Source organism: Stegostoma tigrinum, chromosome 9 (assembly GCF_030684315.1).
Source record: "Stegostoma tigrinum isolate sSteTig4 chromosome 9, sSteTig4.hap1, whole genome shotgun sequence".
In the NCBI taxonomy this organism is placed as follows: domain Eukaryota; kingdom Metazoa; phylum Chordata; class Chondrichthyes; order Orectolobiformes; family Stegostomatidae; genus Stegostoma; species Stegostoma tigrinum.
Genome location: NC_081362.1, coordinates 31105716 through 31132266, shown reverse-complemented (window position 1 = coordinate 31132266; position 26551 = coordinate 31105716). Strand labels below are relative to the sequence as shown.

At 42.5% G+C, this 26551-nt stretch overlaps 1 protein-coding gene across 6 annotated transcripts in view; it reads right to left on the bottom strand.

The window, feature by feature from the left end:
* dop1a (DOP1 leucine zipper like protein A) overlaps positions 1-26551 on the bottom strand; it is a 626666-nt gene that overhangs the window by 89083 nt on the left and 511032 nt on the right. For all 6 annotated transcript variants that reach the window (XM_059648463.1, XM_059648464.1, XM_059648466.1 and 3 more), the window contains 2 exons: positions 19356-19411; positions 327-431 (listed from right to left, as the gene is read on the bottom strand). In XM_059648463.1, the coding sequence (XP_059504446.1) occupies positions 327-431; positions 19356-19411 (161 nt within the window). The remainder of the gene's footprint in view (positions 1-326; positions 432-19355; positions 19412-26551) is intronic.

Below are 26551 nucleotides of genomic sequence, written 5' to 3'. Positions count from 1 at the left end.
TTCAATAGTTGAACACTGGATGCATTTTGATGGTTTGACTTCACTCTCCATTGAGGCTACCTTCCCCCGAAATGTTTGGGTAAATGTGACAATCTGCCTTGAACAGTTAAGCCTTGAAAGGAGTATGAGGCTACCAATTATAGATCATGAGCTAATGCAGGCACCGACAACTCCAATGTAACTGTGTGTCAAAGGTCTTCACACAAAGCACTCTATCAAATCCAATTCACAAGGAGTATTAAAGTCCATGTTTGAATATTCAGACATTAAAATATAATCTTGCCTCTCTGCTCCTCCTATTCTGAATAACTTCTAGTTCTTCTTACCCAAGGATGAGGAATTGCCCTGGTGGGGGTAGACAAAGTTGAACAGAATCTTTCAGCAATGTTAAAAGAGATGGCCAGCTGTCTACTAAATTCTGAACAGAAATCCTGTGAAGAGAAGGTCAGATCAGGTTAGGAAGCTCCTAAATTAGTGTAGGTTACAATCAAAAGTTGTTATTTATGTTGAATTTTACACTAGATGACAGAAGGCACACTTTTTTCAAAGTTACGTTCCCCTTTTTCCAGTATGGTTGCACCCTCATTAAGAAATATTGCACAACCTGAAATGATGCTATGCTATCAATTAGAAGACACCAGCAGCAGCTTTAGGATACCTTTCCTACACATTTTATTTTTCTCCTGTTTGAAGCAGTGAACTTAAGTTGCTGATTCCTGACAGTCTGTAAAATGACAACAATAGGTATACATGGACAACAAGGTGCAACTAATGCTGCATAATCTTTGTTAAACACAATGTGGGTGCCACTGTTTAGGGTAGAATTTGTTGCCCAGCACAGGGCAGCTAAAAGTGATGCACATTGCTGTTGGACAACACATACGTACAAAAGCCAGACCGGATAAAGATGATAGATTTACTTACCTTGAGAAAATCGGAAGCAGATGGGTTTTTACAACAGTCAAAAGTTACTTTTCTTTTGGTTAGTTTTCTTCTAATTCAAATCCACTATCTCCCATGCTGCGATTCAAAGCCATTTCCCCAGAACATTTGCCTAGGGCTCTAGGTTATTAGTCTAGTAACGTTACTGCAATACTACAGCCTCCTAACACATTATAATCATCAGCAAATTTCCGCAACATTTCACTAAGCTTCACTTAGTTTCTGAATGATTTCCACTGACGGCATTGTTGCAACATTCTTCCTTTATTGGAATCATAGAAACTTACAGCACTAATGGAGGCAATTCAGCCTATCAATTCAACACTTGCAACAAAAAGCAATCCTGGCCAATCTCAATTCCTGACTCTTACTCTGTAGTATTATTGGTTATGACATGTTAAGTGCATATCCAAGTATTTTTTAATGAAACAAGCATGTCTATTTCAACCACATTTATATGCACTGAATTTCAGAGGCCCATTACCTGCAGAATGAAAATATTTCTCCTCGATTTCCTTGTAAAATCTCCTACCCAGTGATATGGTTCCAAGTCATAAATAAGCATAGAAATACTGGAGAACCTCAACAGGTCTGGTTGCATCTTTGGAAAGGGAAACAAACCTAATGTTTTGAGTCACATATGATCAGTCAAAAAGGAAATGAATGTTTAAGGTGTCAGATGGAGAGCTATTCAACAGGCTGAGTGATAATGGGAACTGCAGGTGCTGGAGAATCCAAGATAACAAAGTGTGAAGCTGGATGAACACAGCAGGCCAAGCAGCATCTGAAGAGCACAAAAGCTGACGTTTCGGGCCTAGACCTCTCTGATCTCTGATCATCCTCTCTGATGAAGGGTCTAGGCCCGAAACATCAGCTTTTGTGCTTCTGAGATGCTGCTTGGCCTGCTGTATTCATCCAGCTTCACACTTTGTTATTCTACAGGCTGGTTTGGTCTGGATGATGTCAGGCTTTGCAGGTTTTATTTGGAGCTGCACTCATCTAGGCAGGTTAGGAGTGTTCCATCAAACCCATAACTTTTGCCTTGTAGGTGGTGAACAGAATCTGGGGAGTCAGAGATGAGTGGCCATAATCTTTCAGCCTTCCCTAAACTCAGGGAGATGCCAGAAGACTACAGAATTGCAAACAAAACAATGTTGCAAGGCTAATCCAGAAATTAGAGACCAAACTGGTTAACTTTGGTGACGGGAGAATGTCTAGAAACAATTATTTGGGATAGAATTAGTAATTACATGGAAAAAAAACATTAGGTTGATGACGAAGAGTCAGCAGGGATTTTTAAAGGGGAAATAGAGTTTAACTCACTTGCAGGAACTTTTGAAGAGGTGACAGAAAGGACAAATGAGGGTAACATTGTTGATGTGGTGCACATGGATTACTAGGAGGCACTTGATACAGGACATGACAGTCTAATGAAGTAAATTATAGATCATAGTATGAAATAAACAGTAACAAAGTGGACACGAAGTAACTGAATGATAGAAAATAGGCAGTAATGATCAATGAGAGAGATAACAAGGTGTAGAGCTGGACAAACACAGCAGGCCAACAGCATCAAAGAAGCAGGAAAGCTTATGTTTCAGGTGTGAACCCTTCTTCAGAAATGGCGGGGGTGGGAAGGGGATTCTGGAAAAAAGCGAGAGAGAGAGAGATAGAAGATGGATAAAGGAGCAGATAGGTGGAGAGGAGACAGACAGGTCAAGGAGGTGGGGATGGACCCAGTAAAGGTGAGTGTAGGTGGACAGTTAGGGTGGGGATTGGTCAGTCCAGGGAAGATGGACAGGTCAAGGAGGCAGGGATAAGGACGGTAGGTAGGAGGTAGGGGTGGGGGTTGAAGTGAGAGGAGTGGTTAGGTGGGAGAAAGGACGGGCAGATTTGGGAGGCAGGGATAAGCTGGGCTGTTTTTGGGATGCGGTTGGGGGTGGGGAGATTTTGAAGGTTGTGAAGTCCACATTGACACCATTGAGCTGCAGGGTTCCCAAGCAAAATATGAGGTGCTGTTCCTGCAACCTTTGGGTGGCATCATTGTGGCACTGGAGGAGGCCCAGCATGGACATGTCCTTCAAGGAGTGAGCGGGGGTGTTGAAATGGTTCGTGGCTGGGTGGTGCAGTCATTTGTCGCGAACCGAGCATAGGTGTTCTACAAAGCGGCCTCCATGCCTCCGCTGGGTTTCCCTGATGTACAGGAGGCCACAACGGGAACAGCAGATACAGTATACCATATTAGCAGATATGCAGGCGACCATTTGTTTGATGTGGAAGGTGTTCTTGGGGCCTGGGATTGGGGTAAAGGAGGAAGTGTAGGGGTAGGTGTCGCACTTCCTGTGGTTGCAGGGAAAGGTGCCGGCGGTGAGGAGTGTGGAGCAGACAAGGGAGTCACAGAGAGAGTGGTCCCTCCAGAAAGCAGATAAGGGTAGGGAGGCAAAAATGTGTATGGTAGTGAGGTCAGATTGCAAGTGGTGGAAGTGCCAGAGGATGATGCATTGGATCCGGCGGTTGGTGGCATGGTACGTGAGAATGAGGGGGATTCTGTTTTTGTTGTTATTACAGGGACGGAGTGTGGGGGATGAGTTGCGGGAAACACGAGAGATGTGCTCGAGGGCATTTTCGACCACTGTGGAGGGGAAGTTGCGGTCCTTGAAAAATGAAGCCATATTTTTCAGACTGGTGGGAGGCTTGTAGTGGAGTTCTGCAGGTATTGGACCTTTGCTTTTTCTGAAAGATATTAATGATCTAGATTTGTTCCACAGGGGACAATTTCCAAGTTTGAGGATGACACAATGTGGAATTCCAAAAGGACATTAGCAAGTTGGGGAAGTGGGCAGTTGAGGTTCATTGCAAAGAAGGTGATGAACTTTGGCTGGAAGAACATTGAAAGACAATATAAAATTAGGGGCATAATTCTTAAGGAGGTGCAGAAGCAGAGGAACCTGAGTGTATATGTGCATATGTGATAATGGGAACTGCAGATGCTGGAGAATCCAAGATAACGAAATGTGAGGCTGGATGAACACAGCAGGCCCAGCAGCATCTCAGGAGCACAAAAGCTGACGTTTCGGGCCTAGACCCTTCATCAGAGAGGCTAGAGAAGGGTCTAGGCCCGAAACGTCAGCTTTTGTGCTCCTGAGATGCTACTGGGCCTGCTGTGTTCATACAGCCTCACATTTCGTTATGTTGTATATGTGCATACACTGTTCTCGTCTTTATTAACACAAACATAGAATACAAGAGCCAGATTTTAGGCTAGAGGAACCAAAGGGTATAGGACAAAAGCAAAAGCAGGGTATTAAGTTAGACAATCAGCCATGAACATACCGATTGTTGAAGCAGGCTCAAAGGGCTGAATGACCTATTCCTGATCTTTTTTTTAAACTTCTAGGTACAGTTGTGGGTGCCACATTACAGAAAATATATGAATGGATTGGACAGAGTGCGGTTGTGGACACTGGGACTGATCTCCTTGGAGAGAAGGGTGAGAGAAGGTTTGATAGCGATTTTTACAATCTGGTGTAAGCTGGACACTGTAGATAGAGAGAAGCTGTTTCTGCTTGTAAAAGAAAAAAGAATGACAGGGTATTGTATTAAAATGATGTGGAAGTGAAGCAAGGGTGATGGGAGAAAAATGCCCCCACACATCAAGTAGTTACAGTATGGGATACACTGCCTGGAAACATGGAGCAGCAGATGAACTGAGTCATTCAGAATGGCATTGGGTGAGTTATTTGGCTAGAATTGATGTGCAAGAATATACAAGGAAAAGGAAAGAAATTGGCTCTTGATAATAGAATCAGTGCAGGCACAATGGGTCGAATGGCCTTTATTTGTGCCATACCAATTCTTTGATTCTGGGAGTTATTTGCAGCAGAATCCCAGTCTTTGGTATTCACAGCATTTATATGACTGGTCCAGTCCTGTTTTTGATCAATGGTAATGTCCAAGATGCTGAGAGTGTGGGATTCATAATAATATCATTGAATGTAAACATCTTCCAGTCATTGAGACACAGAGCATGGAAGCCTTCGATTCAACTAGACCACGCTGATCATGTTCCCAAGCTAAACTAGCCCACCTGCCTCGTTTGGCCCATATCCCTCTGATCCTTTCCTATTCATGTACTTATCCAAATATTTTTAAACATTATAACTGTTATATACTATAACTAATCACACACTGCGTAAAAAATGTTGCCACTCATGTACTTTTCATATCTTTCCCCTTTCACCTTAAAAATATGCCCCTTAGTTTTGAACTCCCCACCTTACGGAAAAAAACCTTTGCCTTTCACCTTCATGATTTTATAAATCTGTATAAAGTCATCCCTCAACCTCCCAAGCTCTAATGAAAAAAGTCCCAGCCTTTAGAGTTTTATAATCTCTCCAGTGTGGAAGCAGGCCAATTGGCCCATCAAGTCCACACCAATGCTCCGAAGAAGATCCCATCCAGACCCACCCCCCACCCTCTCCCTCCATTTCTACACCCTATACACTATGGACAATTTAGCACAGCCAATCCACCTAATCTGCATAACTTTGGATTGTCGGAGGAAACCAGAGCACCTGGGCGAAACTCACATAGATACAGGGAAAATGTGCAAACTCCACATGTGCAATACACGGAGAAAAAATGGGGTATGAAGGTACTTAAGGAGGTGGCTCTAGAAATCGTGGACGCACCGGTAATCATTTTCCAATGTTCTGTTGATTCAGCATCAGTTTCTGCGGATTGGAGGGTGGCTAATGTTACCCCACTTTTCAAGAAAGGAGGGAGAGAGAAAACAGGAAATTTTAGACCGGTCAGCCTGACGTCAGTGGTGGGAAAGATGCTGGAGTCAATTATAAAAGATGAAATTACGACTCATTTGGATAGCAGTAACAGGGTAGGTCAGAGTCAGCATGAATTTACGAAGGGGAAATCGTGCTTGACTAATCTTCTGGAATTTTTTGAGGATGTATCTATGAAGATGGACAAGGGAGAACCAGTGGGTGTAGTGTACCTGGACTTTCAGAAAGCCTTTGATAAAGTCCCGCAGAGGAGATTGGTGAGCAAAATTAGGGCACATGGTATTGGGGGCAAAATACTGACTTGGATTGAAAATTGGCTGGCTGACAGGAAGCAAAAAGTAGTGATAAACGGGTCCCTTTTGGAATGGCAGGCGGTGACCAGTGGGGTACCGCAAGGTTCGGTGCTGGGACTGCAGCTGTTTACAGTATACATTAATGATACAGATGAAAAGTAATATTAGCAAATTTGCTGATGACACAAAGCTGGGTGGCAGTGTGAAATGTGAGGAGGGCGTTATGAGAATACGGAGTGACTTGGACAGGCTAGGTGAGTGGACAGATGCATGGCAGATGCAGTTTGATGTGGATAAATGTGTGGTTATCCACTTTGGTGGCAAGAACAGGAAGGCAGATTATCTAACTTGACTCCATTGAGATAGTAAAGGGGAAGTACGAGATCTAGGTGTTCTGGATGTGAGTTTGCTCGCTGAGCTGGAAGGTTAGTTTTCAGACATTTCGTCATCATTCTAGGTAACATCATCAGTGAGCCTCCGACAAAGCGCTGGTGTTATGTCCCGCTTTCTATTTATCTGGTTAGGTTTCCTTGGGTTGGTGATGTCATTTCCTGTTCTTTTTCTCAGGGGATGGTAGATTGGCTCCAAGTCAATGTGTTTGTTGATGGAGTTCCGGTTGGAATGCCATGCTTCTAGGAATTCTCGTGCATGTCTCTGTTTGGCTTGTCCTAGGATGGATGTGTTGTCCCAATCAAAGTGGTGTCCTTCCTTATCTGTACGTAAGGATACGAGTGATAGTGGGTCATGTCGTTTTGTGGCTAGTTGATGTTCGTGTATCCTGGTGGCTAGCTTCCTGCCAGTTTGTCCAATGTAGTGTTTGTCACAGTTCTTGCAAGGTATTTTAGTAGATTCATCTACTAAAATACCTTGCAAGAACTGTGACAAACACTACATTGGACAAACTGGCAGGAAGCTAGCCACCAGGATACACGAACATCAACTAGCCACAAAACGACATGACCCACTATCACTCGTATCCTTACGTACAGATAAGGAAGGACACCACTTTGATTGGGACAACACATCCATCCTAGGACAAGCCAAACAGAGACATGCACGAGAATTCCTAGAAGCATGGCATTCCAACCGGAACTCCATCAACAAACACATTGACTTGGAGCCAATCTACCATCCCCTGAGAAAAAGAACAGGAAATGACATCACCAACCCAAGGAAACCTAACCAGATAAATAGAAAGCGGGACATAACACCAGCGCTTCGGAGGCTCACTGATGATGTTACCTAGAATGGTGACGAAACGTCTGAAAACTAACCTTCCAGCTCAGCGAGCAAACTCACATCCAGAACCTCAACCTGAGCTACAAATCTTCTCAAAACTCGCTAGTATCTAGGTGTTCTTGTACATCAGTCAATGAAAGCAAGCATGCAGGTACAGCAGGCAGTGAAGAAAGCTAATAGCATGCTGGCCTTCATAACAAGAGGAATTGAGTATAGGAGTAAAGAAGTCCTTCTGCAGCTGTACAGGGCCCTGGTGAGACCGCACGTGGAGTATTGTGTGCGGTTTTGGTCTCCAAATTTGAGGAAAGACATTCTTGCTGTTGAGGGAGTGCAGCGTAGGTTCACGAGGTCAATTCCCGGAATGGCGGGACTATCATATGTTTAAAGATTGGAGTGACTGGGCTTGTAAGCAAATTGAGTTTAGAAGGATGAGAAGGGATCTGATTGAGACGTATAAGATTATTAAGGGATTGGACACCCTGGAGGCAGGAAGCATGTTTCTGCTGATGGGTGAGTCCAGAACCAGAGGACACAGTTTAAAAATAAGGGATAGGCCATTTAGAACAGAGTCGAGGAAAAACTTCTTCAACCAGAGAGTGGTGGATATATGGAATGCTGTGCCCCAGAAAGCAGAGGAGGCCAACTCTCTGGATACTTTCAAGAAAGAGATGGATCGAGCTCTTAAAGATAGTGGAATCAAGGGTTATGGGGATAAGGCAGGAACAGGGTACTGATAGTGGATGATCAGCCATGATCATAATGAATGGTGGTGCCGGCTCGAAGGGCCGAATGGTGTACTCCAGCACCTATTGTCTATTGTCCAATGTCCACAGACAGTTGCCTGAGGCTGGGATTGAACCAGGATCTCTGGTGATTTTAAGACAGCAGTGCTAACGACTGTGCATCCATGCCTCCCTGTAAGCCTATCCAGCCTACTTTTATAACTCAAAACCTCTTTTCCCAGCAACATCCTGGTAAATGCAGTGTGGAGCTGGAGGAACAACTCAGGTCAGGCAACATCAGAGGAGCAGGAAAGTCTACATTTTGGCCTTACACCTTTCGTGAAGGGTGTAAACCCGAAACGTCAACTTTCCTGCTCCTCTGATGCTGCCTGACCTGCTGTTTCCTCCAGCTCCACACTGTATTGGATCTGACTCTAGCACCTGCAGTTCTTGTTTTCTCCAACATTTTGGTTAATCTCTTCCAAACCCTCTCCAGTTTGATAATATCCTTCCTATAACAGGGTGATCAGAACTGCACACAGTACTCCAGAAGAAGTCTCGCCAACGTCCTGTACAATCTCAACATGACGCCCCAATTTGTACACTCAGAAGTCTGAGCAATGAAGACAAGTGAGCATGCCAAACAACTTAACCACTTTGTCTACCTGTGATGCAAATTTCAAAGAATTATATACCTGTTCTCCAACACTGCCCAGGTCCCCAGCGATTAAGCAAGTCCTGCCCTTGTTTGTTTTACCAAAATGCAATACTTCACATTTATCCAAATTAGACTCCCAATCCTGTCAGCTCGTTGACCCAATTGATCAAGATCTCTTTGTAATTTTAGATAACCACCTTCACTGTCCACTATGCCACCAATTTTGGTATCATCCGTGAACTTACTAAACATGCTCCCTGTTTTCTCATCCAAATCATTTATATAAACGACAAAAGTGGACCCCGTATCAATTCTGTAGGACATCGTTGGTCACAGGCCTCGACCTGAAAAACAACCCACCAACTTCCTTACAAATCTTCTCTATAACGCTCAAGTGCAATCATATAGCCAGTGCAATATGGGAAAGATAACACAGAACACAGAACAATGTTGTGCTGAACCTTTACCCTAAACCTAAGGTCTACCTAACTTCCATCCCTCCTTATACTATCATCCATATGCCTGTCTAATAGCCGCTTAAATGCCCCTAATGAGGCTGACTCCACTACTCGCTCTGGCATTGCATTCCACCCCCCACCACACTCTGAGTAAAGAACCTACCTCTCATATCTCCCCTATATCTACCTCCACTCACTTTAAAACTATGCTCCCTCATAATAGATACCTCCACTCTAGGAAAAAGTCTCTGGCTGTCCACTGTATCTGTACATCTGATCATTTTGTACACCTCTACAAGTCAGCTCTCATCCTTCATCGTTCCAAAGAGTAAAACCCTAGCTCTCTCAACCTTTCCTCATAAGGCCTTCCCTCCATTCCACTGCAAAAATTACTCCAGGTATGGTCAAAAGCAGTGTTTTATACAATTTTGGTATAACCTCCTTGGTCTTATATTCTATTGATTAATATATACCTATACTTTCTTAACCACCTTATCTACCTTTCCAGGCTCCTTCAGTGATGATGCACTCCCAGGTTCCTCTGTTTCTCCATAATTCTTAATCTCCACCTTTTCTTATTATATTCCCTTACCTTTTTTTTTAAATGACTTCTCCAAATGCATTATCTCCCACTTTTCCAGACTAAGCTCCACTTGCCACTATTCCATTGATGACTTCCTGCATTCTACAGATTTCATCAAACACTTGGTGAGTTTCTGCATTATCCGCAAATATCTTAAATGCATTTTCCTACATTCAAGTGTAAATCATCAACACTTAACATAAAAAGCCAGGATTCTAGTACTGAGTCCTGTGGAATCCCATGGAAACAGCCTTCCAGATACATAATCAATCATCTGTGTTTCTGCTTATTTTTGTGATCAGTCTATTATGTGCGACCTCATCAAAAGCCTTGCTAAATGCTCAGACTACATTAAATTCAACAACTCTACTTGTTATCTCATTAAGTAAAATCATGATTAACCATTATTCACTAAAGCCAAAGACAGGGGATACGTTGGCCATTAAGAAAAATGAATCATTTATTAAAACAGCAAACAACTGGATTCATTTAATTCAGTCATAAAAAACACAAGAATCATCCATTCTAACCATTAAAGCATTAGTCATTTAAGACACACAAAGGGAAGACACGCTTCACTTTTGTCATGAGAAGGCAAGAAACCTCCATTTTGGCCCTTAAACAAGGGAGAACACTTCAGTAACTCAGCACAAAGACACATTATTGCTTTACTACAAAATAAAAGTATTTTAAACAAGGAAAATAAATAATCACATTGGGAAGACATGGCATGAAATATATTATTTGCCAGGAAGAATTAACTTCAAATAGAACACAAAATTGTATGTCTTGGAAAAATCAATTCTTAAAGTACAGAACAGCTTTCAAACTAGATACTAAATCATACGTTAATTCCCTTTCCCTTACAACTGGGAGCATAACTGATGACATTATATTTCAAAGAGTAACAGAAACAACAAATATTTCTGACGCAGTAGTGAACCTCTGAAACTTACTTTAATCTCAGAACAAATAAAATTCTTGAAAGTTCAAGATTTAATGGAAGAGTCCAGCATCTGGAAATTCCATAGATGACTTCATTAACAAACTCTATAGATCAAATCAACGTCATCTACAAGAAATGGATGAGATCCTAAATGAATATTTCTTGTCAGTATGTACTGATGAGAAAGGTATGAATGGAAGGGAACATGGGGAAATGATTAATGATGTGTTGAACAGTGTCTATATAACAGAAGAGGAGAAGGTGGAAGTCTTAAAATGCATTAAGGTAGCTAATTCCTCAGGACCTGAAGAAGTCTATTCTGGGACTTTGTGCGAGGCTAGGGAGGAAATTGTAGGACCCCTAGTGGAGATATCTGTATCACTGGCAACCACGCGCAGAGTTAGAGATAACATAATTTAGAGCTGGAGGAACACAACAGGCCAGGCAGCACCAGAGGACCAGGAAAGTTGATGTTTCAGGTCGGGACCTTTTTTCAGAAACGGGTTTGAAGTGGGTCCCGACCCGAAATATCAACTTTCCTTTATTATGATCTTCTTGTTTGTGCAGGCAATGCCTTCTTTTCAAAGTTCAACAGCTTATACTTTGCAAACTACTCCTTTAATATGGTACAAATTTCGGTCTCTGAACCATGTCTTTTAGTTTATATAATCTCTTCCTGTCTGTTTTGCAAACTGCATTTTCTCACATTCCTTTATATTAAATTCAATCTGCAAGTTGTCTGCTCATTCTGTTAGCCTGTGTCTTTCTGGGACCAGGCAGTTTCAGAATCTGTGGGGGAGGTGCATGCAATGGTGAGTACGTAAATTTGTAGCCGAGGATTTGGCCCACTTATGAGGGAACCAGGAGGAATCTTGATGCGGTGAGTATGTAAATTTATAGCTGAGCATAAATTCACAGAATCTGAACTGGAGGGAGAAATGGAATGACATCACAGGAAAGCAAGCTGGTTGGCTGGGTAAGGAATAATATTTAGGAACGCTGCTAAAATTGCAGTCATTTTAAAAAGTGTAAAATTATTTAGGGATAAAGCTAGGTAGTAAGCATAAGGAAATTTAAATCATGCTAGACAATGGCAGCCAAGTAGAATAAGTGTCTTGTCACATTTGGGAAGTCACAAACTTTGCTGACTTCCAAGATGACCACAAGTGCAGGTGCTCCAAAATGCACAATTTTGAGCTCCAGGTTTCACAATTTGAGTGGAAGCTGAAGACACTATAGCACATTTGCGAGGCTGAGAGGTACGTAGATAGCATGTTGAGAGAGGTGATCATTTCTTTCCTCCAGTCCATTCAGCTGCAAAGGGAAAAGCTGACCACTAGACAGTCAAACAGAATTAGACAGGTGGTCCATGAGCCCCCTGCGGTCTTGTTTACAAATTGATTTTCCATTCGAGAAGCTGAGGAAGACACTGGTACCTCAAGGGAGTGCAGTCACAGCCAGACTTCTGGAACCACAAGCTGCCCAACTGTACAGGAAGGAAGGAAGAAGAAAGCAGGAATGATTGTGTTAGTGAATTCATTAGTTACAAGAACAGCCAGGTGTTTCTGTGGCAGCAGATGTGACTCCAGAATGGTGTGTTGCCACCTTAGTGCCAGGGTCAGGGATGTCATTGAGAAGCTGCTGGGCATCCTGAAAGATGATAAGACAGAAATTGTGACACACATTGCCACCAATGATATCGGCAGAATGAGGGATAAGGTCTTGCAACAAGAGTTCAGAGAGCTGGGCAGTTGATAAGAAACAGACTTCAAAAGGTGGTTCTCAGGGATGCTCCCTGTGACACATGCTAGCAAGCACAGAAGTAGGACAATAGAACAGTTGAATGCAGGAAGGAGGGGTTTAGATTCCTGGATTACTGGGAACCCTTCTGGGAAAGGGGGACCTTAATAAGCAGGATGGTCTGCATATAAACCTGAACGGGACAACATCCTTGCAGGAGGACTTGGTAGCACAGTTGGGAAGAGTTTAAATAGTTCAGCAGCAGGGACTATAGTGAGTTAGTTCAATAGCAACATCGCGTAACTTTGAAAGGAACCAGTGGGCTGCGAGTTCAGCCTTGTAGTGTTTCAAGAGAGCAAGGTGAGATTGCATGGCTCATTTATGCAGAGTGTGGTGGGTGCCTGGAACGCGTTGCCAGTGGACGTGGTAGAGGTGGGCACGATAGCGTCACTTAAGATGTATCTAGAAGATACATGAATGGCTAGGGAGCAGAGGGATACAGATCCTCGGAAAATAGGCGACAGATTTAGATCGAGAGGCTGGATTGGCGCAGGCTTGGAAGGCCGAAGGGCCTGTTCCTGTGCTATAATTTTCTTTGTTCTTATACTTTAATGGCAAGAGTATGGATTTATGGATTTAAGTACAGCGTTTAGTAAGGTTCCCCATGGTAGGCTCATGCAGAAGTTAAGGAGGCATGGAATAGGGGGGAAATGTGGTAGATTGGATTCAGAATTGGCTGACCCTTAGAAGACAAAGGGTGGTAGTGGACGGAAAACATTCAACATGGTGCTCAGTTATGAACGGTGTACCACAAGGATCTGTCCTGGGTCCTCTGTGATTTTTGTAAATGATTTGGATGAAGGAGTGAAAGTGGGGATTAGTAAGTTCACGGACAATATGAAGATGCGTAGCGTTGTGGATAGTGCGGAGAGCTATTCTCGGTTACAAAGGGACATTGATAAGATGCAGAACTAGGCTGAGAAGTGGCAGATGGATTTTAACACTGAAAAATATGAGGTGATTCATTTTGGAATAACAAATTTGAAAGCAGAATACAGGGTTAACAGAAAGATTCTTGGCAGTGTGGAGGAGCAGAGGGATCTTGGGGTACATGTCCACTGTTCCCTGAAAGCTGCCATCCAGGTGGATACAGTGGTTAAGAAGGCATATGGTGTGTTAGCTTTCATTAATAGAGGGATTGAGTTCAAGAGCTGTGAAGTTATGTCTCAGCTGTACAAAAGCTGGGTTCAGCTACATCCGGAATATTGTGTTCAGTTCTGGTCGCTTCATTACAGGAAAAATGTGGAAGCGTTGGATAAAGTGCAGAAGAGATTTACCAGGATGTTGCCTGGAATGGAAGGAAGGTCTTATGAGGAAAGGTTGAGAGAGCTAGGGCTTTTCGATTTAGAATGACGAAGGACAAGAGGTGACCTGATAGAAGTGTACAAAATGATCAGAGGTATAGATAGTGTGGATAGCCAGAGACTCTTACCTTGGGTGGAGGTAGCTATTATGATGGGGTATTGTTTTAAAGCGAGTGGAGGTGGATACTGGGGAGACGTCAGAGGTAGGTCCTTTACTCAGAGAGTGGTGGGGGCATGGAATGCATTGCCTGAGAGGGAAATGGAGTCGGCCTCATTCAGGGCATTTAAGTGGCTATTAGACAGGCATCTGGGTGATAGTATAAGGTAGGGGTGAAGGTTAGATAGACGTTAGATTTAGGATAAAAGATTGGCACAACATCTTGGGCCGAAGGGCCTGTACTGTGCTGTACTGTTCAATGTTCTATGTTCTAGTATCAGAGATAAGAGAGATGAATTAAGGGCATACATTGACATGTCAAACTATGACATTGTTGCCATCACAGAGAAATTGTAAAGGGAGGCACAAGATTGGCAATTTAACATTCTGGGGTACAGGATCTTCAGGCATTACAGGAAAGGATGCAAATGTGAGGTGGTTTTGTATCATTTGTGAAGCAGTCAGTTACTGCAGTACAGATCCAAAATCTTCTCTTTACGATGAAATGTAGGAGAAACAAGCTGAGAGAACTCTGAATGTCTAGGAATATTCACAATTAGATGAAACAGAAAAGAAAGATATCTAACAGGTACAAAAGTGGCAAACCAATGGAGGCCCTTTAGAAGTACAGGAAGTGCAGGGGGATCTCTCAGTAATCAAGAGAGCAAAAAGTAGGTATGACTCCAACCAGCACAGAGTTTGTCCTGATACCCAAGTGATTCCAGATTTGCCAGGGATCCTTAATGTCACACTAGGTTGAAAACAGGTCTTGATACAAGGGCGATCACTCTCGCTTTAACACTGGAATTCAGCTCTTTGGTCATGTTTGAACCAGGATGTAATGAGGTCAGGAGCTGAGTAGAACCCAAACTGAGCATCGCTGAATAGATTATTGCTGCTTGATGGCACTGTTGATGACACCTTCCATCACTTTACTGATGATCCAGAGTAGACTGACAGGGTGATAATTGACCTGGTTTGTTTGATCTGCCTTTTGTACACAATTTTCCACATTGTCACGTAGATGCAGTACCTTAACTTTATGGGAAGAGTTTGGCTGGAGGAGCAACAATTTCTGATGCACGTGTACTATTGCTGGAATGTTGTCAGGGTCCATAGCCTTTGTAGTATCCAGTGCTTCCAACCATTTCTTGACATCATTTGCAGTGAATTGAATTGGCTAAACGTAAGTATATGTAATGCTGGGGACCACTGAAGGATGCCGAGATGGATCATCCACTTGGCATTTCTGGTTGAAGATTGTTTTGAATGCTTCGGTTTTGTCTCATACACTGATATGCCAGACTCCTCCATCGTTGAAGATTGAGCTTTTTGTGCAACCTCCTTTTCCAGTGAGTTGTTTAATTGTGCATCACCATTCACATCTCATAGATGGAATGAGCAGCCAGAGGAAGTGATAGATGCAGGTACAGTTACAACATTAAAAAAAAATTCAATAGATACATGAATAGGAAATGTTTAGAGAGCTATGGGCCAAACTCAGGCAAGTGGGACTGTTTTAGTTTGGGTAACTCAGTCAGCATGGATCAGTTGGAGAGAAGGGTCTGTTTCCATGTTGTATTACGCTATGACTCTATATTGGCAAGGAGGACATTGCTGGGTCAACAGGGCTATATTTGCCATTGTCATTTCCGGTGCCTAGTCGATGCCAGGAGGTCTATCTAATTTCATTCCTTTGTTGAGACTTCATAGTGGTTGGTACAACTGAGTGGCTTGCTAGGTCATTTCAGACAGCAGTTGAGAGTCAGACTCATTGCTGTAGGTCTGGAGTCTTGTGTTGGCTAGACCAGGTGAGAATGGCAGATATAGTTCCCTTAACAACATTAATGAACCAGATGAATTTTTCTGAAAATTGGCAGTAGTTTTGTGGTCATCATTGGATTCTTCATTCCAAATATTTATTGAATTCAAATTCTACATAGACAGCTAGGATTGCGTGAATCCCCAGAGGACTATAAGGGCAGTGGGAGTATACTTAAAAGGGATATCAGGAAGGCAAAAAAGGGGGACATGAAGAATTTTTAGCAACTAGGGTTAAGGGAAATCCAAAGTACTTTAAGGGCAAAACAGTAACTAGGGAAAGAATAGGGCTCTTTAAATATCATGGCCATCTATGTGTGGAACTACTGGAGATGGCTGAGATCCTAAACAAATATTTTGCGTCAGTATCTACTGTTGAGTAGGACACGGAAGCTAGAGAGCTTGGGGAAGTAAATAGTGATGTCTTATAGAGTTTTCTAAAATCGTAAGGGCATAGATAGGGTGAATAGCCAAGGTCTTTTTCCTAGGGTGGGGAATCCAAAACTAGAGGGCATAGGTTTAAGGTTAGAGATCAAAGATTTAAGAAGGAACCGAGGGGAACGTTTTTGCATTGCATGTATGCAATGAGCTGCCAGAGGAACTAGTAAATGTGGGTACAATTACAAGATTTAAAAGGCATCTGGATAGGTATATGAATACGATGGCAACTTTGTTTTTTTACAAACAGAGTGGCTAGTGTGTGGAATGAACTGCCAGACAAATTGGTGGATGCAGGTACAGTTACAACATTTAAAGACATTTAAGTACATGAATAGGAAGGATTCAGAGGGAAATGGGCCAAATGCTGGCAAATGAGACCAGGTCAGATTGGGACATCCGGTTGGCGCAGACAAGTTGAACCAAAGGGTCTGTTTCCCAGGCTGTATGACTCTCTTTCTAGTGGCAAGATTCAAACCCAGAACTTTAACTGAGTTTCTAGAATAATAATCCAGTGATAATAAGATCTGCTCCCCTTAAATGAGAACCTCACATCTGTCTTTACTTGGGAAAAGGAGGATGTAAGTACAGAATTTGAGGAGGTTTTACTGCACAGATCTTGAGCAAATTGCTATAAGAAGCGAGGTGGTTTTAGAGATTTTTGAAGATTTAAAAGTGACAAATCTGCAGGCACAGATGAATCATATCCCAGGTTGCTGTGGGAGATCAGGGAGGAAATTACAGTGGCCTAGACCTAAATTTGTAAATTATCTCTAGCTACAGGGGAGGCATCAGAAAACTGGACAGCAGCTGTTGCAATTCCACATTACAAGAAAGGTGGTAGAGATACATAAGGGAACTACTGGAAAAAACAGCGAAGGAGAAAATTAATCTCCATTTGGAGAGGCAAAGTTTGATCAGGAACAGTCAACACAGTTTCGTCAGAGGGACGTCATGCCTAACAAATCTGGTAGAGTTTTGCTAGGCGATAACCCAGTGTTTGGATGATGGTAGGGCAGTTGGTGTAACTTATATGAATTTCAAAAAGGCTTTTAACATGGTCCCACGTGGGAAACTGATAACAAAGGTCAGAGCTCAAGGGATGCAGGGCAACTTCACAAGTTGGATCCAAAATTGGCTTATAAGCTAGGAAGGGGTAGTAGAAGGCTGTTTGTGTCACAGCAGTGGTGTATCAAGAGATCAGTGCTAGTTCCTTACTGACTGTGTACTCATGAATGATGTAGATGAGAGTGTTGGGATGGAGTGAGTAAATTTGTCAATGGCGCAAAGATCAGCTCAGTAGTCAACAGTGAGGAGGAAGGTGTTAGGTTGCAGGAGGATAAAAATGGATTGGTCAATGGGCAGATGTAATTTAACACTGATAATCTGAGGTAATGCGCTTTGAAAATAAGGATCAACACAAGGGAGTCCAACATATGGCAGGACACTAGAAAGCTGAGAGGAACAGAGGGATTTTTGGGTGCTTTTGCACTGATCCCTGAAGATGGCAGTACAAGGTTACGGTTACAAAGGCATGTGCAATGTGTGCCTTTTTCAGTTGTGACATAAATTATCACAGCAGGGAGGTTGTGTTAGACCTGTACAAAACTTTAGTTAGGGCACAGCCCGACTCTTGTGTGCAGTTCTGATCATCACATTATATGCGATTGCACTGGAGGAGGTGTAAAGGAGATTTTCCAGCTTGTTGCCAGGGGTGTAGCATTTCAGCTGAAAGGAGAGGCTGGATAAGCTTGAGATGTATTCTTTGGAGCACAGAATGTTGAGGTAGGACCTGGTAAAGATGTATAAGATCATTAGAATTACGTGTTCCCCTAAGTGGAAGCTTCAATAAAAATGGAGCATAATTTTGGACTGAAAAGCAGGAGGTTTAGACGAAATTTGAGGAAAAGCTTTTTCACCCAGAGTACTGCATGAGTGGGCAGTTCAGGTGGAAAACCTCATAACCTTTAAAAACTAATTGGATGAGTATTTGAAGTGTCATAACATTTAAGAGCCTAATGTCAGGAAGTGGGACTAGTATAGATCAGAGTGTATTTTTGCCAGTAAAGGCATGATGGCTGAATGGCTTCTTGTGTACTGCATGATTCTTGTTGCAGTCAACTGGTGTCATGGTCACAGTGTCACCCCTCTAAGTTCGATGATATTGTTGGCACGTTTGACTTGCCAATACTTTTTATGCCCTTTCTGTGTTCATTTTTCTTTATACTCCCATATGATCCTTCTAGATTGTCTGTTGTATTGAGCCTTTGGCATTGGTCCTGAGGTTCCCTTTGTTTAGTGCTACATTGAGCAAAGCTCTCCAGACAAAGCCTGCTTTAAAGGAGAGGATGACAGCAGTTCAGAGAAATTTTAAGGTCTTATGATACCTCTGAAAAAAAATTGCAGTTCTTTGCAACAAGTACCTTTAAGACCTTTAAAGACTCATGAGAGGAAACATAGCAAGCAATACTAGCTAAGTTGTCTGGTGTTAGATTCACAGCGACAGTTAATACATATCTAGGCACCTGCCCTTATCCTCACCCCATGTCACTTCAGAACCACCACCTCTTAACCCCCAACAACTGGTTAGGATAGTTTTACAAATCAGACTTCAGATTCTGAAATGCAGCAAGAGTAACAAGATGCATCAGATCAAAGCAATCTGGGGCACAATCACAACCATGTTCATTGTCACAAATCTGTTATTAAAAAAGCCGTAAATCTAACTATATTCTTTATGTGGGTGTTACTGGCATTTATTATTCATCTTAACTGCCCTTTAGAAGATTCTGTTGAGTTGCTTTCTTGATTATGAGGGCTTCTTAGGCAACAGAAACCAGTTAAAAGTCAACTGCAAAGCTCCAAGTCTTAAATCACATAGATGAGATCTAAATTGCTAAAGGAACTGAATTTAATCTGCCTATCTGTGGTGGGATTTGAACTCAGTCAGATCATGAAGTTGTCCGTGTACTACTAGTTCATTAAATTCGGAATGATATATGTATAAAACACAGATGCACAAGTTTGCATCACCAATTAAAAGCAAAACTGATGCACATGAACCAACTTAAAACTCTATATTCACACAGATTTAAAAAATGAAGTTCCACATCAGATAAATTGATCTGTATGCTATGAATTGTGAAGTGATGGTCTAGATAGTAAATCGTATATAATACACTTAAAGCACATTACCTTTGGACATATGCATAGAAGAACTGCAACATACAAACTTCTTCTGGAACTTGCTTCTGAAATGTAAAACAGACACAAGGCAAATTGCTTTACTACACATAGGATTTTCTTGCAATATAATTAATACGTAGCCTTTGGCTGTCACATGACTTCACCATGCATTTGTTTTTAATCAGAGGACTGAAGCGGTCCATGGTCAAATGCAACAATTATCCAGACTTGGAGTGAAAACTGGCTAGTAACATTTACACCACATAAATGTCAGGCAAAGACCAGCTCCTCAAGAGACAATGTAACCATTGCCTCTTGACATTCAATAATGCTACCATCACTGAATCTCCCATTATCAGCTTCTTGGGACTACTATTGACCAGAAACTGAACTAGATTAGCTGTATAAATAAAAGGTCATCATCCTGTAGATACCATAGTCCCAGAGGAGTCTCAAGTTGTTCTCTCATTAGAGAGAGATTACTGGTTAACCTGGAGGGTCACCACACCTCGAGCAAGAGGTGAGGTTGAGAAGGCAGACCTGCATGGTAACCTCAGCCAATTGTGGGAATTGAATTTGCACTGTTGATGTCATTCTGCATTGGAAACCAGTTGTCCAACTAACTGAGCCAACCAAACCCAGCAGTCACATAAATACAGTAGCTACAACAACAGGTCAGAGGCTAGGTATACTGTAGTGAGTATCTTACTTCTTGACTTCCCAAAGCCTGTACATTATCTGCAAGGCACAAGTCAGGAGTTTGATAGAATACTCCCCACTTGCCAGTTCGAACAACACTCAAGAAACTTGACACTATCCAGGACAAAGCAGTCCACTCCATTAGCAATGCATCTACAAACATCCACACTCTGGCCCACTGAAGCTCAGTAGCAGCACTGTCCAAGCTCATGGTAACCATGGGATGGATGGATGGACCTGGGCAGCAGACACAGGGAAACATCACCTGCAACTTGCCTTCCAAGCCACTCACCAACCTGACTTGGAAACACATTGCTGTTCCTTAGTGTCATTAGATTAAAAATCCTGGAATTCTCTCCTGAATGGCATTGTGGGTCTACCTATAGAACATGGACTCTGACAATTCAAGAAGGTAGCTCAGCGACACTTTCTCAAGGGGAATTAAGGGCAGGCAATAAATGCCAGCTCAGTCAGTGACATCACATCCCACGAGTGAAAGAAAATGCATTCTACATCTTCCTGGGGAATTAATGCTGCTTTGGGTGAAAGCAGATACTGCTGGCTTGAAACTGGACCCTCCTTTTCTTGAACATCTCAACTCCCTCTTGGATGAACTCAACTGAGCTGTCAGGAAAGCTGTTTTTTGCACTGTTGGTGGTGTGGAGGAAGGTGATGCTGAATGTTTATTTTGTCCACACATCATGATATATAACTCAGTGATATGTTGTGCCAAATAGTGTGCTTGCTAGTTACATCTCAGTGCTGAAATATGAGCTGCTGAAACCAGTGTAAAGGACTTGTGCACGTAAAAATAACCAAATTGAGTCCACTCATGAGTTAAACAGACCTCGACTTACATCTAAGTGTAGAATACAATAGCTACATAACATAACTTGATTAGTTTCAGTAAACGTTACTTATACAACTAAAATGCCTAGAAAATATAATCTTTGAAAGTAATCAATTCTCCTACAACAAATATCTTGGTTGCAAATGATAGTAAATTATTAATATAATATAATATTTTGCAAGCATTTGTTACACAATCACCACAAGAAATAGAAAACTCAAAAGAAGATAACAACCCAAGCTTCTGTGTAAAACAAAGAAGAATTGAAGATTTATGTTTTGAACAGCATGGTAGTTGCTTGAAATAAACTTTGCTAAGTTTTGAAAGACAGATCAGTTCAACTGAATTGTCAAAAAGCCATCAAGTAGATCAAGTCACAACCAATGTGCATAATATCAAGTGCATGGGCAAAGAGCCCAATATTTGAAGAGGAGTTAGAGAATAGAGAGAGATCGGTGCATAGGAAATTATTTAACTCTCACATGACTTACTACTCAGACTCCAACCTAAAAGACGCAAAGCTTATTCCCATGATATTCCTTCCCCATACCTTACATTCCACCCCAAATGATCCTACAAAAGAATTAGGGACTACTACTAGGAGTCAAATTGGGAAATTACTGCTAATATTCCCATTAAGCAGCTAATAAAAAAGGTTTCAAAATACTAAAGATGTTGGAAATATTAAATTAAAGACTAAAATAGTTACATTCAGCAGGTCAGGCAGTACCTGTAGACAGAGATATATAATTAACTGGCTGGATCATATGTCCCACCAAGACCGGCTTCGAATCTGGGCGGGAGCTAAAATTGGTCTATCCAGCTAGTTCACTGGTTCTGTCCCACCTCTAGATCATTTTTGCTGAGGTAAGAAATGAGGGGGGATAGGGAAGCGTTAACTTCCTGCATGCGGGTAGCTCATTAATTGTTGCTTAAGGCCAATTAAAGAATGTAGTGGGTACCAGTTTAGATGTCCAGAATTCAGGGAGCCACCAATCTAGACAGGCCAACACAAATCCCTGTCTGTCTTGATGCAGAAGCAGCTACAGGTTGCATTCCAGTGGTGGCCTGACTACAAAAGCCGTGTTTAATATGGATTTTAAAAATGTTGGACAGTGAGAGCTTCCATCTTGAAGTACTATCTCTCTTTCATATGGCTAATTGAAGCCCATTGCGCCTCTCAGGTTGAGAGGCCCTGCAGCTTTGTGAGCATGCCTACCACATTTAGAATCTAGAACACAGAACATTGAACAGTACAGCACAGTACAGGCCCTTCAGTCCATAATGCGTCCAAAATAAGTCCCCCGGGCCTGATGGGATTTATCCAAGGATTCTATGGGAAGCAAGTGACGAGATCGCAAGGCCTTTGGCGATGATCTTTGTGCCGAACCTTTACCCTAGACCTAAGGTTTATCCAACCTCCACCGCTACTTTATACTGTCATCCATATGCCTATCTAATAGCTGCTTAAATGCCCCTAACGAGGCTGAATCCACTACCCTCTCCAGCAATGCATTCCACGCCCTGTACCACTCCGAGTAAAGAACCTACCTCTGATATCTCCTCAATATCTACCTCCACTCACTTTAAAACTATGTCTCCTCGTAAAAGCTACCTCCACCCTCGGAAAATGTCTCTGGCTGTCTACGCTGTCTGTACTTCTGATCATTTTAGTCACCTCTATCAAGTCACCTCTCATCATTTGTCATTCTAAAGAGAAAAGCCTAGCTCTCTCAACCTTTCCTCATAAGATCTTCCCTCCATTCCAGGCAACATCCTGGTAAATCTCCAATGCACCTTTTCTGACGCTTCCATGTCTTTCCTGTAATGAGGTGACCAGAACTGGTCACAATACTCCAGATGTGGCTGAACCAGGCTTTTGTATAGCTGGAGCATAACTTCATGGCTCTTGAGCTCGATCCCTCTATTAATGAAAGCTAACACACTATATGCCTTCTCAACAACTCTATCCACCTGGGTGGCAGTTTTCAGGGAACTGTGAACATGAACCCCAAGATCCCTCTGCTTCTCCACACTGCCAAGAATGTTTCTGTTAATCCTGTATTCTGCTTTCAAATTTGTCCTTCCAAAATGAATCACCTCACACTTTTCAGGGTTAAACTCCATCTGCCACTTCTCAGCCCAGCTCTGCATCCTATCAATGTCCCTTTGTAACGTGGAACAACCCTCCATACTGTCCACAATGTGACCCACCTTCGTATCATCCGCGAACTTGCTAATCCACCCTTCCACTCCTTCATCCAAATCATCTACAAAAATCACCAATAGAAGACGACCTAGGACAGATCCTTGTGGTACATCATTCATAACTGAGCACCACGTTGAATATTTTCCGTCCACTACCACCCTTCGTCTTCTAAGGGTCAGCCAATTTTGAATCCAATCTGCCACATTTCCCCCATCCCATGCCTCCTTATCTTCTGCATGAACCTTCCATGGGGAACCTTATCAAATGCCTTACTCAAATCCATATATACCACGTCCACTGCTCTACCTTTATCCACATGTTTGGTCGCCTCTTCAAAGAATTCAATAAGGTTTGAGAGGCATGATCTACTCCTTAAAAAGCCATGCCGACTATCACGAATCAAACAGTGCCTTTCCAAGTGATCATAAATCCTGTCTCTCAGAGCCTTTTCCAATAATTTGCCCACCACTGACGTAAGACTAACTGGCCTGTAATTTCCAGGGTTATCCCTGTTCCCTTTTTTGAACAAGGTAATGACGTTTGCCTCTTTCCAATCTTCCAGCACTATACCCATGGATAATGAGGACGAAAAGATCATCGCCAAAGGCCTTGCGATCTCGTCACTTGCTTCCCATAGAATCCTTGGATAAATCCCATCAGGCCCGGGGGACTTATTTATTTTCAACTTCCTCAGAATTCCTAGCATATCTTCTTTCCTAACATCAACCTCCTCTCGCCTACCTGCTTGTTTCACAACGTCCTCCTCTATAACTGGATCCCTCCCAGTTGTGAATAGTGAAGAAAAGTATTCATTAAGGACTTATCCTACCTCTTTACGCTCTGTGCACAAATTCCCTTTACAGTTCTTGATCGCCCCTACCCTTTCTCTGGTCATTTCTTGCTCTGCGCATACGCGTAAAAAGCCTTGGAGATTTCCTTGATCCTACCTGCCAAGGTTTTCTCATGCCCCCTTATTGCTCTCCTAAGCCCTTTCTTCAGCTCCTTCTTGGCTAACTTTTATCCCTCTAGAGCCTTTTCTGCTCCTCTTTTCCTAAACCTTACATAAGCCTCCTTCGTCCTCTTAACCAGTCGTTCGACCTCTCTCGAGAACCATGGCTCCCTCACTCAACTGCATCTTCTCTGCCTGCTAGGGACAAACATATCGAGCACATGCGGTATACATTCCTTAAACAATCTCCACATTTCTGTGGTGCTCTTCCCTGACAGCATTTGTTCCCAATTTAGGCTATCCAGTTCTTGCCTAACTGAATTGTAATTACCTTTCCCCCAGTTGTAAACTGCACCCTGCCGTATGTATCTATCCTTATCCATGACTATCGTTGATTTAGTTAGAGAGTAAGCAGTCACTAGTACCCTGTAGACGACACAATCGGTATTTCCTCCTGGGTGCTGTAGTGGGAATGGGTTCCACTGGAAGTTATTGTTTCTTATCCTGAGAACCACTGTAGCACAGGATGTCATGTGACCCATTCAGTCCATGTAGGCTCTCTTCCAGAGCAAGCCAGTCAGCCCTATTTCCCTGCTCTATCTACATTGATATGTTTGTCTCAAATGCCCATCCAATTTCTTTTTAAAAACCTTACTCATCTCCACTTCCATTATCTTTGCAGACAACAGGTTCTAGGTCATTAGCACTCACTAACCAAAAACATCCCTCCTCACATTCCTCCTGCATCACTTGCCCAAGATCTTAAAACTGTGTCGCCTCATCCTCAATCCATCAACTAATTGGAACTGTTTTTCTTTGGCAGGTCTAAACAAGAAAAACAAAGCCTTGCACATATGTACCAAATTCCCCCTAAATCTACTTTGTTCCAAGTAGAACAATCACAAGAATGCCAACTGAACAATGTAGCTAAAATCCCTCATGCCTTGGTCTATTCTTTCATAATGCCTTGCGGCTCTCCTGATTTCCTTTTAAGTTTTTCCTTGTACATCTTGTAATCTCAGATTTCTGCTGTTTTGAGCTGTCAGTGTCTATGATAAGCTTCCCTTTTTATCTTTATCCAATCCTGAATATCCCTAGATTTCAAGTATTTTTTGATCCCACCCTTTGTTAGTGGAACATGTTCGATCTGTACTCTTTCTATTTCTTTCTTGAAAGCATCCCACGGGGAGAGATTTTATGGATATACATATCAGGGAGAAAGACGGTGAAATACTTAAAGAAGTTAACATAGATAGAGAGGAGGTTCTGAGTGGTCTGGCAGGCTTAACAATAGATAAATCTCCAGGGCTAGATGAAAAGTATCCCAAGGTGTTTGGTGAGGTCAGGGCAGAAATACCAAAGCATTGGCAATAACTGAAATTCCTCCCTGGTTGCAACAGAGGTGCCAAACGACTGGAGGACAACAAATGTAGTCCCATTATTTGAGAAGGGGACAAGAGATAAACCAAGAAAATTCGGGCCAGTCAGTCAGTCAGTTTATGGTGCCGAAACTATTGGAAGCAATTCTGGGGGACAGAATTAATTTTTACTTGGAGAAGCAGGTATTAATCATAAACAGACAGCATACTTCTGTTAAGGGGAGGTCATGCCTGCCCAACATTACTGAATGTTTCAAAGAGGTGACCAGGTATATAGATGAGGGCAATAAACCCAACAGAGTCAATTGGGCTTCAGCAAAACTTATAAGGTTCTACATGAGAGATGGATAACAAAGGTAAGAGCCCATTGATCCATGGGAGCTAACTGGATCCAGAATTGGCTGACTGACAGAAAGCAGAGGGTGACAGTTGAAGGGTGTTTTTGCAACTGAAAACCTGTGTATGGTGCAGTCAGAATCATAGAATCGTAAGTACAAAAGAGGTTCTTCAGCGCATCAAATCTGTACTGCCAAAAATACACTACTCCCACTTTCCTTCAAGTGCTCATCAAGTAAACTTTAAAGGTTGTGAGGGTTCCCACCTCAATTACCCATCCATGCAGAGCATTCTAGGCCCCACACCCCTCCCTTCTAAACCTCATGCCTGCTTTGAAATAATGCTACCTTGATACCTACCTTTCAACTAAGGAGGATGGCTGCTTTTTATTCACCCTTCCCATGCCCCTCAATCATATACACCCCTATCGGGGCCCCCCTCAACCTTCTCTGTGCTAAAGAAAACAACTTAAGCTTATCCAGCCTCTCATCATTACTGAAATGCTCCATTCCAAATGCTATCCTGGTGAATCTCTTTCATCTTCCCTCCAGTGCAATCACATCTTTCCTAGAGTGTGGTGACCAGAACTGCACACAGTACTCCAGTTGTGACCTAACCAAAGTTCCGCACGGTTCCATACGTAAGCTCCCTGCTCTTAAAATCTGTGCCAAGACTGAAAAAGACAAGCATTCCACATGCCTTCTTGACTCCTTATTAACCTGTACTGCTCCCTTCAGGGATTTGTGGAGAAGCATCCCAAGACCCCTGTGAGCTTCCTAGAAT